This window comes from Borostomias antarcticus (assembly GCF_949987555.1).
Source record: "Borostomias antarcticus genome assembly, chromosome: 25".
Taxonomy (NCBI): domain Eukaryota; kingdom Metazoa; phylum Chordata; class Actinopteri; order Stomiiformes; family Stomiidae; genus Borostomias; species Borostomias antarcticus.
Genome location: NC_140258.1, coordinates 12,325,423 through 12,339,622, shown reverse-complemented (window position 1 = coordinate 12,339,622; position 14,200 = coordinate 12,325,423). Strand labels below are relative to the sequence as shown.

The 14,200-nt window shown below is 49.9% G+C and overlaps 2 protein-coding genes across 2 annotated transcripts in view; both read left to right on the top strand.

Moving 5' to 3' along the window:
* The window catches only part of LOC311326071 (FERM domain-containing protein 6), a gene marked incomplete at both ends in the record, with an annotated part of 7,124 nt that extends 1,731 nt beyond the window's left edge, over positions 1-5,393 (top strand). The window contains 8 exons of the mRNA XM_084458911.1: positions 14-169; positions 1,464-1,529; positions 2,130-2,198; positions 3,149-3,323; positions 3,738-4,085; positions 4,391-4,522; positions 4,616-4,686; positions 5,100-5,393. Of these exons, the coding sequence (XP_084315037.1) occupies positions 14-169; positions 1,464-1,529; positions 2,130-2,198; positions 3,149-3,323; positions 3,738-4,085; positions 4,391-4,522; positions 4,616-4,686; positions 5,100-5,393 (1,311 nt within the window). The remainder of the gene's footprint in view (positions 1-13; positions 170-1,463; positions 1,530-2,129; positions 2,199-3,148; positions 3,324-3,737; positions 4,086-4,390; positions 4,523-4,615; positions 4,687-5,099) is intronic.
* A 1,867-nt stretch (positions 5,394-7,260) lies between these two features.
* The window catches only part of tarbp1 (TAR (HIV-1) RNA binding protein 1), a gene marked incomplete at its 5' end in the record, with an annotated part of 18,325 nt that continues 11,385 nt past the window's right edge, over positions 7,261-14,200 (top strand). Inside the window, 14 exons of the mRNA XM_084458910.1 lie at positions 7,261-7,314; positions 8,213-9,071; positions 9,155-9,255; positions 9,516-9,585; positions 9,696-9,850; positions 10,104-10,156; positions 10,309-10,406; positions 11,055-11,190; positions 11,943-12,039; positions 12,403-12,492; positions 12,693-12,846; positions 13,352-13,641; positions 13,909-13,999; positions 14,099-14,196. Coding sequence (XP_084315036.1) covers positions 7,261-7,314; positions 8,213-9,071; positions 9,155-9,255; positions 9,516-9,585; positions 9,696-9,850; positions 10,104-10,156; positions 10,309-10,406; positions 11,055-11,190; positions 11,943-12,039; positions 12,403-12,492; positions 12,693-12,846; positions 13,352-13,641; positions 13,909-13,999; positions 14,099-14,196 — 2,346 coding nt within the window. The remainder of the gene's footprint in view (positions 7,315-8,212; positions 9,072-9,154; positions 9,256-9,515; positions 9,586-9,695; positions 9,851-10,103; positions 10,157-10,308; positions 10,407-11,054; positions 11,191-11,942; positions 12,040-12,402; positions 12,493-12,692; positions 12,847-13,351; positions 13,642-13,908; positions 14,000-14,098; positions 14,197-14,200) is intronic.

Below are 14,200 nucleotides of genomic sequence, written 5' to 3'. Positions count from 1 at the left end.
CTCTGGACCTCAGATTTTGGCGAAGCGCGGGGTGGACTACCTCCTCCGCCACGGGCCCAAGGTGCACCGGGAGTTGTGTGGCATGGCGTCCCGTGACGCCATCCTGCACTTCATCAGAGAGTCCTGCCGGCTTGAGGACGTGCCAGTCACCTTCTACCGCCTGCAGAAGGTCAGGGGTCAAGGGTCAGGGGTCAGATATACAGTACTTTATATGTCGTCTTTGTTTGAAAGGGCAACATTGCTATGTTGAGAGGCCCCTATAGATCATACTGGCACTCAAACCATGGTTGCTGGGTAGTAAGCTAAATGTTGATGGTTTGTTTATCATCCGAAGACCATCTATAAGGAGACCCTTTTGCTACGTAAACCAGCCCAGATGGTTTTAAGCAGTTTGTAGAATGAAATTCCAAAGTTTCATAGCTGCCTATTTGGAACGAGGGAGGTTCTGAAACAGGCTTTCAAGACTCAACCCGTTAAATCTCATGGGAAGAGTAATGTTGAGACGAGATGTGCTGAGATGTCTTGTCGTAGCTGTTGTATATGAAACTGTAAATAGACCTCCAGGACACTCGCGGACATGTCTGGTGTGAATGAAATTCAAGTCTCACCACTGTGTTTTGTTTTCCTACTTGACTGTTGTTCTAACTTTGTAGTTCGTTCCTCTAGAATCAGTCTGTTAAAACTACAAATTGTTCCTGTGTGACATCACTTCCCTGTCCTCTTCATCCTGAAACTATGTCACTTCCTTTTTCACGTTATAAACTATCGCTTTCGTTCCCCAGTCACACACTCTTGCCTGGATTCACTTCCTGTTCTCGAGTCCGAATTTGCAAATCGTAACAGAATAAAACTATTGTCTTTTGTTTGAAACCAGCTTGAATCGACCACTCGCGTGCTCTTATTTTTAAACCAAGTATAAAACTACTTTCATACTGGTCTGTGCTGAGCTCACGTGGCGTAGCCGAACAGAAGGCCTCTCGTAAACAGCACGTGGTCTCAGTCTGCTCTCCTGGCATCCTCCCAGGAATCGCTTCTTCTAGGATCTATCCCCTCCTCAACAGATTATCTCCCCAGGCTTTGAGATCGTTAGATCTGTGGGCGTCTGTCTAGAGGTACAGTATATCTACAAAGAATGTGCGCACACACATCCAACTAAATCATCCAGGCACAGGGTACAGTAAATATTATTCTCATGGATAAGCTGCTATCAGATCTAACCTCGCCTGATGATCCTCCACCTGTCACGACCACTTGGGGCTAGCGGCGGGTGATGTTGTGAAGGTCGGACCGCCGGATTTGCTCCTCTGTGGTCTTGAGGGCTCATGACCTTCCTGTGGTGGAGGAGGTGTAGGAAGGACAGAGGGAAGAGGAGAGAGGGAGTGTTGGAGGACGAGTGAGAGGAGTAGGTTATCGGGGGGGTTCAGATGCCTGACTGACGCCTCATTCCTCTTTTCGCTCCCCAGGACAGGAAGGAGGAGAGGGGCACGGCGCTGCTGGGGCTGACCCTCCGAGGAATGCAGGTTTATCAGGTGTGTGCGCAGCTGTGTGTGTCTATGTGTGTGTGTGTGTGTGTGTGTGTGCGTGTCTCTTACATACCTATCTGTGTGTCATGGATTGTGTGCGTCAGAGTGAACCTGCATTCTGTCAAAGTCTGCGTGACTCACGGAGGGGGATATGTTAAGATGCCCCCCCCACCTGTAGCCCTGGCAGGAATGTGTGGGTTGAGACGCCGGCCGTTTGATGTGGCCATCGGGGGCTTTCTGGTGGGATCAGGGGTCGGGGGGTGGGGGCTCTGGAAGGTCTGGTTAGGGTCAGGGTCGAGGCTGTGGAGACTACTGATCCAGCAAGACCGTGGGATCGGCTACATCCTGGTCCCTCTGGCTGCTTAGTCATGTCCTGAGGACAGAAAATGACTAACTGCTATTAGTAAAACGGCCTAGTCTTATAGTTCGATAAATTGACTCTCACTGGAACTTTGAGACCCACATCAAGAATGTTACGTTACATAGACAGCTTTTACTATACTGTATATCACCTTAAAAACATTGCCATTTATGCTGGATTTGATCCCCTCTTAGCTGTGTAGCGCAGTGAGGTTTGTATTTAAACATGCTGTGTTCTGTTCACAGGAGGTGAACAACATTCGGCAGCTGTTGTTCGACTTCCCCTGGTCCAACGTAGGACGACTCACCTTTCTGGTACACAAGACTACTACCCCTCTACCTCCATATTTACAACACTGCCTCCATCTTCACACCACTACTTTAACAACACTACTTTTCACTTTACAACACTACCTTTAACTTTACAATACTGCCTCGCCTCCGTCCGTACAAGACTACCGTTACATTTTCAATACTACCTCCACCTGTACAAGACTACCTTTACATTTTCAACACGACCTCCACCTGTACAAGACTACCTTTAGATTTTCAACACTACCTCCACCTGTACAAGACTAACTTTGAGTTTACAACATTGTCTCCACCTCTACAAGACTACATTTAAGCAATAAACCACGAGAGGCCGTGTGTTATAGTGATTTTATAACAGCTAGGGGGCGTTGTTAGGCACGACGCGAAGCGGTTATAAAATCACTATAACACACGGCCTCGAGTGGTTTATTGCTTTTATACAACGGTTACTACAGTTATGAGTGTAAAATAAACACACAGCAATGTAAAATATTAAGATGTATTCAAAACGAAGCATCATTCCCTCAATTCCGCGGAGCAAAATAGTTCCCCTAACAAAAGGGTTGCCAAGCAACAACAACAACAACTACAATGCATTGGATCAAATGGGAGGCGCATTAATACTGAAAATGGAATGATATGCGGTCCCAAGTGTGTTACAAAGTATTTTAACACGGCTTCCAGCCAATCAGAATCAAGAACCAGAACTAACCGTTGTATAATTAACTTTACAACACTGCCTCACCCTACAAGACTACTTTGAACTTTCCAACATCCCTCCGCCTGGAAAACTACATCAACCTTCACATAACTACCTTCCCTCTTCTGCTGCATTACTTTACCTTTCCTCTCTCTACTGTCTCTCCCGTGGTCTTTCCAATGATTAATTAATGAGCATTAATTAGCGGGAGCTAGCTGTGTATTATTCCATGTCCGCCCCCTCCCCTCTCCAGGGTAAGAAATTTGAGATCCAGCCAGATGGGCTGCCGTCAGCCAGGAAGCTGGTTTACTACACGGGCTCGCCGTTCCGCTCGCGCCACCTGCTGCTACACCTGAGCTCCAGCCATCGCCTGTACCTCAGCCTGCAGCCCGCACTCACACACCTCCGCCAGCTGCAGGAGACTGAGGGTGAGGAGGGGGGGGGGGGGAGAGGGAGGGGGGGGAGGGGGGAGAGGGAGGAGACGGAGGGTGAGGACGGAGGAGAGGGGAGAGAGGGGGGAGAGGGAGGAGAGGGAGGGTGAGGATGGTGGAGAGGGGGGAGAGGGAGGAGAGGGAGGAGAGGGGAGGGGGCGGTTGGCAGGGAGGAAGGGGAAGGAGCAGGAGGCACTAGTTTCCCATAGCGGTTCTCATGTTTTTAATGTTGTCTTGTTACCAGAGAAGAAGAGGGGGGGGAGGGAGGAGACGGAGGGTGAGGATGGAGGGGGGGAGGAGAGGGAGGAAAGGGGAGAGAGGGAGGAGAGGGAGGGCGGGGAGGAAGGGGGAGGAGCAGGAGGCACTAGTTTCCCGTAGCGGTTCTCATGTTTTTAATGTTGTCGTTACCAGAGAAGAAGAGGTACCGTGAGTCGTACATCAGCGATGACCTGGACCTGGACCCCCCTGTGAGCGAGGGCAGCCCCGGCCTATCACGACACTCCACCAGCAGCCCCGGCCTATCACGACACTCCACCAGCAGCCCCGGCCTATCGCGGCAGTCCACCAGCAGCTCGGGCATTGAGGCCGACACCCGGCAACACAGCACGTCCATGGAGACGGCATCTATGGAGGAGGAGGAGGCGGGGCCGAGGAGAGCGGAGAAATGTCTCAGCTCGGCCGCCAGTCACGGCAGCTCTCACACCTCCGGCGTCGACACGGGGAGCAAGGACCGCCCTGAGGAGGAGTGGCAGGAGGAAGGTGAGAGGGGGAGGCTGGGGAAGGGAGGCTGGGGGAGGGAGGCTCGGGGTTGAGGCCTGAATGGTCAACAGCCACAACCGTGACACACTGTACCGCACTAGGGCTGGGTTTAAAAAATCGATTAATCGATTCTGAATCGATTCTGAATCAAATGATTCAGAATCGATTCATGAATCCCAAAATCGATATTTTTACAGCTCACTTATCTGGCCCCTGGGTGATTACTGTTTTTTTGCTTCCCTCTGGAATATGTAGAGCATTGATTTTGATTGATTGATTGATTGATCGCGTCCTGCCCCCCTCAGAGACCCCGGTCAGAGTGGGCGGTCCAGGGGAGGTTTCCGTGGACGACCCTGAGGAGATGCTCCGATTGGCTGAGATTCTGGAGGGCGTGTCAGTCGACTGCCCTGTGATGACATCAGAAACTCTCTGGCCGGGTGAGCAGAACGATGAGCACACACGCCCCCTAGTGGTCTGTTTTCACACTCTCATTATTGACTGACAGATTTCTATGACTTCCTCTCCAACAGGAAACAAAGAGGTTGCCGTTGACAACAGTGATGATCTGGTGACACTGCGCAGCAAAGATACCCTGGGGCAGGTGAGCAACCTCCTCTTCACCTCTCACTGTCTCTCTCTCTAAGCCTCTCTCTCTCTCTTCATCTCTCACTGTCTCTCTCTCTAAGCCTCTCTCTCTCTCTTCATCTCTCACTGTCTCTCTCTCTAAGCCTCTTTCTCTCTCTCTTCTTCTCTCCGTCTCTCTCGTTATCTGTTCCTCCCCGTCTTCCTCTCTCTCTCAGTCTCTCTCTCTCTCTCTTTCTCTCTCTCTCTCTTTCTCATTCCCCCTCCCCTCCTCTCTCTTTTACATCTATTGTATTTAATTATTCTATCTCATCTCTCTCTCCCTCCCTCTCTCTCTCCCTCTCTCTCTCTCTCTCTCTCTCTCTCTCTCTCCCTCTCTCTCTCTCTCCCTCTCTCTCTCTCTCTCTCTCTCTCTCTCTCTCTCTCTTCCAGGTGAAGCCTCGCCCGCCCAGCTGTGTCGACCGCCACAGTCAGAGTCTTGACGACGTCCGTCTCTTCCCGCCCCCGGTCCCCTTGGGCACCACCCTGCTCCTTGACTCCTCCCACAGCTACACCTTCGGCCTGCCCGACCCTCAGACCAACGCCAAAGGCTCTCGGAACGACAGCTACTACCTGCCCCTCCAACTGCACTGCCCCCCCAAACCCTCCTTCTACGGACGCAGGTCCACCAACTGCCTGTCCCTCGACCTGCTGGGAGACGAGCAGCTGCTGGAGTTCATCCTGTAGATGAACACTCAACACCGGACTGGACTGGGTCTGTTTCATACTGTAGATGAACACTCAACACCAGACTGGACTGGTTCTGTTACATAATGAACACTCAACACCAGACTGGACTGGGTCTGTTTCATACTGTAAATAAATACTGTACTTAACACCCTGGAGTTCATACTACAGATAGATACCCTGCCTGGAGTTTACTGCAGCTAAACAACTCTTTAAAGATGTTTAGCTTCCGGACAGAGACGAGGGACAATGAAGCAAAGCATGGTTATTCAAACGTTCAACAAACATGAGGCTAGTTGTATTTCTGTATGCTGGGTGTTGCAACCCCCCCTCTAGCTGTACCCTACCAACACTGAACACCAGGCAGGGCTGATGCTGCTCACGCAGGCCTGTGGTCTGGCTGACTGAGCCCTCAACGGGGGTGGGAGATGGAGGGGTGGGAGATGGAGGGGTGAGAGATGGAGGGGTGGGAGATGGAGGGGTGGGAGGAGACGTCCAGGGACTCTGGGGAAGCTCCATCACCTGCATGTTTCTAAGGGAGATTTGTTTATGCATATTGTGTATATAGTATACTGTATGGTTGATAGGGTTTTTGTTCAATCAATCAATCAATCAATCAAAGCTTTATTTGTATAGCGCATTTCATACCCAGAGGCAACACAATGCGCTTTACAGAGAACAAGGGAGGAGGGCATACGACCCACTCTCTACATATTCCAGAGGGAAGCAAAAAAACAGTAATCACCCGGGGGCCAGATAAGTGAGCTGTAAAAATTCTTCCCTGACCCCTTGTTGTGAGGATGTCTGTAAATGTGTGCACACACATGTACACACACACACACACACACACACACATATTATTGAGTAAGGGGGCTGGTCATCTTCAGGAACTGTTACCCTCCCTATCTTTCCATATTGTGTGATAATATGATCAGTCAGTACCCTCATCTCAATGCAGACACTTTCAGTATATTTATTGACTTTGTGCTTGTAATATATACTTTGTACATTACTGTCTCAAACTCGCATTATATTACTCTTTTCTACATTTTACTACTTACAGCTTTTTTATAGAACTGTTTCTAACACAAATGTTACAACTTTGTATTGTTCAACATTGTTCGTTTATTTCTTAGACACATCTAATCAAAAGGTCCCAACAATAAAAAAAAGATTAATTATAATTTGGGATGCACGATATATATCAGTACAGATACTGTACATTATCGGCACATAATGTATATTTATCATGTATTATTGGATAAAGAAGTTATAGCCGGCTTGATACATCGTGCATCACTGTATATGTTAAATAGCATGTAGGCTATAATACATTGACATGTCTGGTTTGACACATTGTCAAAGCATTTAATTTGAATTCTTAGGCAAAATGCTCTGTAGAAGCCAAAGTATGTTTGTAAAGTTTTTTTTGAAAAAATAAATGAACATTTGAAGAGTTCGGACTGTTCTTTGATACATCCCCCCCAGCGACAGTGAACTTACTGTACATTTCCACGCCTGTTGTGCAATTGTCAATCAGAGCTTCAGTAATACTGTAAATGGACTGCACTTATATAGCGCTTTTCCACCTTAGCGGCACTCAAAGCGCTTTACAATGGCCTCTCATTCACCCATTCACACACACATTCACACACCAATGGCGGCAGCTGCCATGCAAGGTGCTAACCTGCTCATTGGGAGCAATTTGGGGTTAGGTGTCTTGCTCAAGGACACTCCGACATGTGGACAGTCGGAGCTGGGATTCAAACCGCTGACCCTTCGATCATTGAACGACCCGCTCTACCAACTGAGCTACAGCCGCCGCGTAAAAGGACCACAGATGAGCTCCTGGTCTGGAGAGTCATGGATGGAAACACTGGAGAGAGGAAGAGGAGGAAGAGGAGGAGGAGGACGAGGAAGAGTAAGAAGGGTTCAACCCAACTTGAGCTGCTTTTCAGTTGCATCCATCATTTGAACTTTCAGACATGAGAATAGGTAAGAAATCTACTCGCCTTGGGAACTGTATTCCTACTTTGTCAATACAGTAATCTTATAAGTGCAAAGTATTTGAGTATTTTACTGTATCTTCAGGGCTGAGAGATTACTGTACTACTGTACTACCTGGTGTAGAGACTGAAGGAGGAACTGAATACAGGACACAGCCTAGTTATTTAATTTTTATATTTTTACTCTACAGGACTGTTTTGTGTTGTTCTGTACAAATAATTTGTGTATTAGGCTACAGTATTTGGGGAAAAAATAACAACATATTTTTGTTGTTATTGTATATTTGTGTTGTTTTATATTTTAGTATAATAAACATATGCAAAGGCAGTTTCTCATAAGGCGTTCATACTCGTGTTTTCCATTCAGCACATCAGTGTTGCAAAATGGTAAAATGTCATTTTGCAGGAAAAGTGTTGTGTTTTGCATTTTGTGTGTGTGTGTAGTGATTTGTGTTTTGAGTTTTGAGGAAATTAGGTATTCATGGTTCTTTCATAAAACTACAACCCCCAGCCCCACAATATCTCGCGAGATTCCAATTCGGTGACGTTTCAGGAAGTTTACATTCCGCATGGAAACGCGTGGTTAGAGCTTATACCTCCATGGGTTAGAGTGCTGTCAACTTTCATGCAATGTCTTCTCTACTAATCGATGCTGTTTTGTCCAGTTCCCCTGATCACGACGCTTTGTTCAATGCTTTGTGTTGGCCAAGTGACTCCTGGCCGGAGAGAGAGAGGATAGACGCGCTCACAACTTTAATAGACGGGATCAGTAAACAACCCCAGTCTGACAACCATGTCCTCTCAACCACCCAGAGACTGAAGATCAGAAGAAGAGTTGAATCAGTGATCTGGGACCAATGTTTGTCTCTCCTCTTCAAAATCTCCAGTGAGTGTGCGTCATGTGGAGATGTTAGTGTCCAGAGCTCCCTGGGTAAGGAGACGGCCAGTGCTGTGTGTCGCCTGCTGGGTGTGTGCGTCCCCCTGTGCGACACCAAGGTCCCCAAACGACTGGCCCTCTTCGTCCTACCCACGTTGCATCCAGACGGGGAGACCGAGGAGGAGGTGACCAGTCCGGGAAGACTACACGTTGACCAGGCCATTGATGTCATGGCTGTCCTCCTTCCCTCTCTCACGTCAGACGAGCACTTGACCACAGCAGCGCTCACATCTGCCTTGTCTTGCATCAGGACCTTATCGGATGCTCTGGCCTCGAAAGTTATCGTACGGATTCTGTTCACTCTCCTCAACTGCTATCGCGAGAAGGGGTCGGCGGAAACTCTCCTGTCCACCGTGTTGGAGGATCTGTGCCGTTGGCACGCCGGTGACCGTTCATCCGTGGTGACGGAGCGCACCCTGCTGTGCCTGACCGCTCTCTCCGACTACCTGCTCCCCCCGGCCGTACCCTCTCACACACCGCCTCCTCCCAGCCTGACCGCTCTCTCCGACTACCTGCTCCCTCCGGCCGTCCCCTCACACACACCGCCTCCTCCCGGCCTGTCCTCCGCTCGACCCGACCCCCGCCGGGCTCCGCAGTTTTGGAAGATCCTCCAGGACGGACTGACGCACCGGGACAGCGTGTCGCGGAAGCGAGCGTTGTACCTGCTGAAACGGTGCGTCGCCGTGTCGGAGGACGAGGGGCTGGAGTGTCCCGGCGGCGCTGCGTCAGGGGAAGGTGAGTAGTAGTACAGGTATGTTCATGTTTACACGGTTCAGTTTGAATTGACCCCAGAGGTCGACAGCAGCTCTCTGTTTCAGGAGAGGAGGTGATATTCAGGTGGATCCCTGAGATGAGGGAGTTGTTGAGGGAGTTCTGGGAGGACTACGCCCTGGTCATGGAGACCCTGGAGGAAAATCAGGTAGGGGGATCAAGTTATTATATTATTAATAAGACTATTTAGCCCACAAAGATACAGTGGTTCAGTCTCTCTTTGTACATTCTATCCCATCCCAGACAAAAAGACATTGTATGCTACATACAGAACCTATGGAACATTCTTTAGCTATGACACCACGGCCCCATCGTTGGCGGTGGTCATATTGAGCTGTGTGGCCCAGACTGCTCTTCCTGTTGATCGTAAATCCCTCCCCCTTTTCTCCATGTAACTCTCTCTCCCAGATTCACGTCGTTCGACCCGTGCTGAACAGAATAGATGTGCTGATTCAAACGGCAGCCAATGACGATCAAGGTACTGTGACATGCACACAGATAGTAGGCGTGTACGGGTGCGCGCATGCGTGTGTGTGTGTCTCAGGTCCTCACTGCCCCCCTCCCTCGCTCTCTCTCTCACCCCCCCAGGTTCCGGCCACGCCCCGCCCCACCCCTCCTGGCTGCTGTGTGTGTACCAGCGCATGTTCCACAGTGAGAACAAGTCTGTGATGAAGGAGGGGGTCCATCACCTGCTGGAGCTGCAGGCTCTCACACAACCACACTTCTCCCTGGCTTTCTCACAGGTGAGTGGGTGGGTGGGTGAGTGGGTGGGTGGGTGGGTGAGTGGGTGGGTGGGTGGGTGAGTGAGTGGGTGAGTGGGTGAGTGAGTGAGTGAGTGGGTGGGTGAGTGGGTGGGTGAGTGGGTGAGTGAGTGAGTGAGTGAGTGAGTGAGTGAGTGGGTGGGTGGGTGAGAGGGTGGGTGGGTGAGTGAGTGAGTGAGTGAGTGAACGAACTTCCTCAACTGCTCTCTCTATCCTGTACCTTTATCCCCTCCAGTTTATCGTGGGTCCCTTCATGGATGTTCTCTCTGAAAGCTCCCTCTTCCACAGGTGAGTGGAAAACAAGATATCTCATTCCACAAGACTATCAAATACACAGCAGCCTGTTCTCTGCTAGTGTGAGACCTGCTTTGATCACACCTCGCTCAGACAAGTGTGTGTGTGTGTGTGTGTGTGTGTGTGTGTTGTGTGTGTGTGTCCAGGGCTATGGGCCAGTGTGTGGGAGAATGCCCTGAGTTGGGGGTCAAGCTCCAGACCTTCCTGGTGTCCTTCTTCAGAAGCCTGCCTCCAGAGAAAAGAGGTAGAGACACAGACAGACAGACAGACAGACAGACAGACACACAGACACACAGGCACACAGACACACAGACACACAGACAGACAGACAGACAGACAGTCAGGCAGACAGACAAACAGACAGACAGTCAGGCAGACAGACAAACAGACAGGTCATACAGACAGACAGACAGACAGGTCATACAGACAGACAGACAGACAGACAGACAGACACACAGGTCATACAGACAGACACACAGACAGACAGACAGGCCATACAGACAAACAGACAGGTCATACAGACAGAAAGTCAGGTCATACAGACAGACAGGTAGAATGGCTGTCAGACAGACACAGACAGACAGTATTTGAACTGTGTATTTGACCCATGTCAGTGAACAGCATCCAATGTTATATAATAATAATAATAAAAATAATTAATAATAATAATAATAATAAAAATAATAATAAACTTTATTTGCACGCTGTCTAACCCTGACCCAGACCTGCAAACTTGGTTACAGTCACCTTTTTTATGTTAACCATGGTAGTTTCAGAGAATCTAGAGGGTTTAAGTTTTGTATGTCGTCACCTTTTTCACTACTCCAGAGTTTGCAGGTCTGTGACCTTTTCACGTGATGACCCCTGAATGACCCCTGCTCTCGTCTCCCAGGCGGCGTGCTGCTCCAGCTGATCCAGAGGCTGGGCTCTCAGCACTGGTGCTCTGTCCCAATCCTCTTCCTGTCTCAGGCGCTGGCCCAGCTGCCCCCCTGCCCCCTGCTGGGGCCCGACGGCCTGCACGCCCTCAGGTACGACGGACCGGCGGAGGGGGGTCTCACCTCGGAGCCGTATCCATAGATACGCTAGACTCAGGCCCTGTTTCACTTGACTCAAACTTCCTCAGTCTGGGAACTAGCCAGTCTGAATCCGGATCATTCTTTTCTAGATTTAAACAAACAAACACATGGCAGTTGGAGCGTAGCCTTCTACGTTAAACTAAGTGAAACTCACTTGTTGAAGTGTCTTCTGTGTGGTGAAGCTAAACTCTTTTTTTGAAGCGGTATCATGATTACAAATAACTTGCGTTCGTTATCCGCTAGGGCTGCACGATTATGACAAAAGATAATAATTGCGATTATTTGCTTCAAAATGCTAATTGCGATTAATAATTGCGATGAATATTTAATATCTAATATTACCAAAATGCTGCCAAATCACGGACGTTGATCCCTTTCTTGCTACTAACTCACTGACCTCGTTTTCGCAAATTTTTTCACTACTCACGGCTGCGGGTAGTGAAATTGCTACACTCAGCAGGAACACATGTGATTGGTCAGACAGCATAAGCGCCTGTGATTCGTCCGTGTCCTAGCCCACTCAATTCAAAGCAAAATTATTAATCACATTTATTGCAGCCTTTTGCGATTAGTTAATAGCGGAGGTCATAATCACGATTTTGATTATCCGCGCTACAGTAGGGTTGCGCGCTAACGGGGATCAGGGGTTCCTCAGTCCCCCCACCGCTGGTAGAGTTCTGACTAGTCATGTTCCGTGGTTCCAGAGAGGTTCTGCGCTGCACCATGACCACCCACCAGGTCCTGCTGAGGGGGGCGGCCCAGTGTTTCCTGCTGCACAGCGCCCTCTGTCTGACAGATGTGGTAAGACAGGAGAAATACAGCAGGATGTAGTTGGGTAGACTACACTTAACAAACTAGAGCTGTGTTGGGAATCGCTCCCTCGTTCCCTCACTCCCTATTCCCTATATAGGGTTCACCATGTAGTGAACTACCTAGGGAACAGAGAAAATGTAGGGTACATGCACTGTTCCCTGCAAATCAAGGTGAATTGTGGGTAATAAATAGTGGACTATATAGGGAACGAAAATTCCATGGAGAATTCGGACACTACAAACAAAATGGCTGACGCCCTATATAGTGCACTATATAGTGAATAGGGAGCGATTCCGAACACAGCTTAGGAAACGGATTCTGAGTGATTTAATACGTGTGTTTGTGTTGCAGAGCTCCGTCACCCTGGACGATGTGTTCGGGTTGCTGGTGCACTTCCGTGCTGACGAGTCACTGTGCAGAGGCACGAGACTGTGGGATCAGGTAGTGTGTGTGTGTGTGTGTGTGTGTGTGTGTGTGTGTGTGTGTGTGTGTGTGCCTGTGTATGTTTATGTGCGTGCATGTGTGCTGTTCCTTTGAATTACACACACAGCGTGTGTGCTGTTCTTGAGTGTTTGTAACTGCATTGTCCTGTGTGTGTGTGTGTGTGTGTGTGCGTGTGTGTGTGTACGTGTCCTCACCAGTTGTGTGTCTGGCTGGAGGCCAATGAGGACAGCTTCAGAGCGTGCCTGGAGGAGGGGGGTGTGAATGCTGGTCCCGCTGCCCCAGAGAGAGGCACCGTCCTGGGCTACGTCCAGCAGCAGATAGAGGCCTACCTCCGGGTCCCCGCCTGCTCAGGTCAGCCCACAGCCTGCATGAATGGAATCTGAAGTCTGGAACAATTAAGTACATTTTTGAAACATCAACATCTATACACTAACAGTCATCATATTTTCCATGTCTGGATACTCTTCTCTCTATTAATGAAGATATTGGGGTCTTTTATAGTTTTGTTTTTGGTCACACTTCCTTTTTTTGTTTTCCTACTTGACTGTTGTTCTAACTTTGTAGTTCGTTCCTCTAGAATCAGTCTGTTAAAACTACAAATTGTTCCTGTGTGACATCACTTCCCTTTCCTCTTCATCCTGAAACTGTCACTTCCTTTTTCACGTTATAAACTATCGCTTTCGTTCCCCAGTGACTCACTCTTGCCCGGATTCACTTCCTGTGCTTGAGTCCGACTTGCAAATCGTAACATAGAACAAACTTATTGTCTTTGTTTGAAACCAGCTTGACCGACCACTCAGCGTGTTCTTTGAAATCTAAACTAAACCAAGTAAGATTTTTTATTTCCACCCCCCAGACGAGACGCACGGTCTCCCCGACCCCGGCGAGGCTGACCGGCTGGCCAGAGCCGTCCTGCTGTGGGCAGACATGGAGGAGAGGAGGGATGGAGGGAGGACGAGAGGAGCGCCGGAGGAGGAGAGGAGGAGGACGGGAGGAAGGATGGAGGCTCTACTGCGCCCCCTGGTGGACACGCTGGGCAGACTCAGCACCAACGTTTACCTGCCTCTGCGGAAGACGGACAAGAGTCTGCAACTGCTGCTCCGCCTGCTCCAGCTCCGACACACACCTGGACACGCACCTGGACACGCACCTGGACACACACACACACCTGGACACGCACCTGGACACGCACCTGGACACACACCTGGACACGCACCTGGACACGCACCTGGACACGCACCTGGACACGCACCTGGACACGCACACGCACCTGGACACGCACCTGGACACGCACCTGGACACGCACCTGGACACGCACCTGCACACGCACCTGGACACACACCTGGACACGCACCTGGACACGCACCTGCACACGCACCTGCACACGCACCTGGACACGCACCTGGACACGCACCTGGACACGCACCTGCACACACACCTGGACACGCACCTGGACACGCACCTGGACACGCACTCGGACGCCCGGGAGCAGAGGAGAGACAGGGTGGGTGTTAATTTGTCGCCGGACATGTCTCAATACTCCAAACATCCTTCCTCCTCCGCCTGTCCTTGTAACCATCTCTGATCTAACACACACACACAGCGGACGGGGTGGGGGTTGCCATGGATACGATGGTTGTGGGCGTGGCGGAGTCCATCCAGGAGTTCATCCTCCGGCAGCTGAGTGGAGCACTGAAGGAGGTGA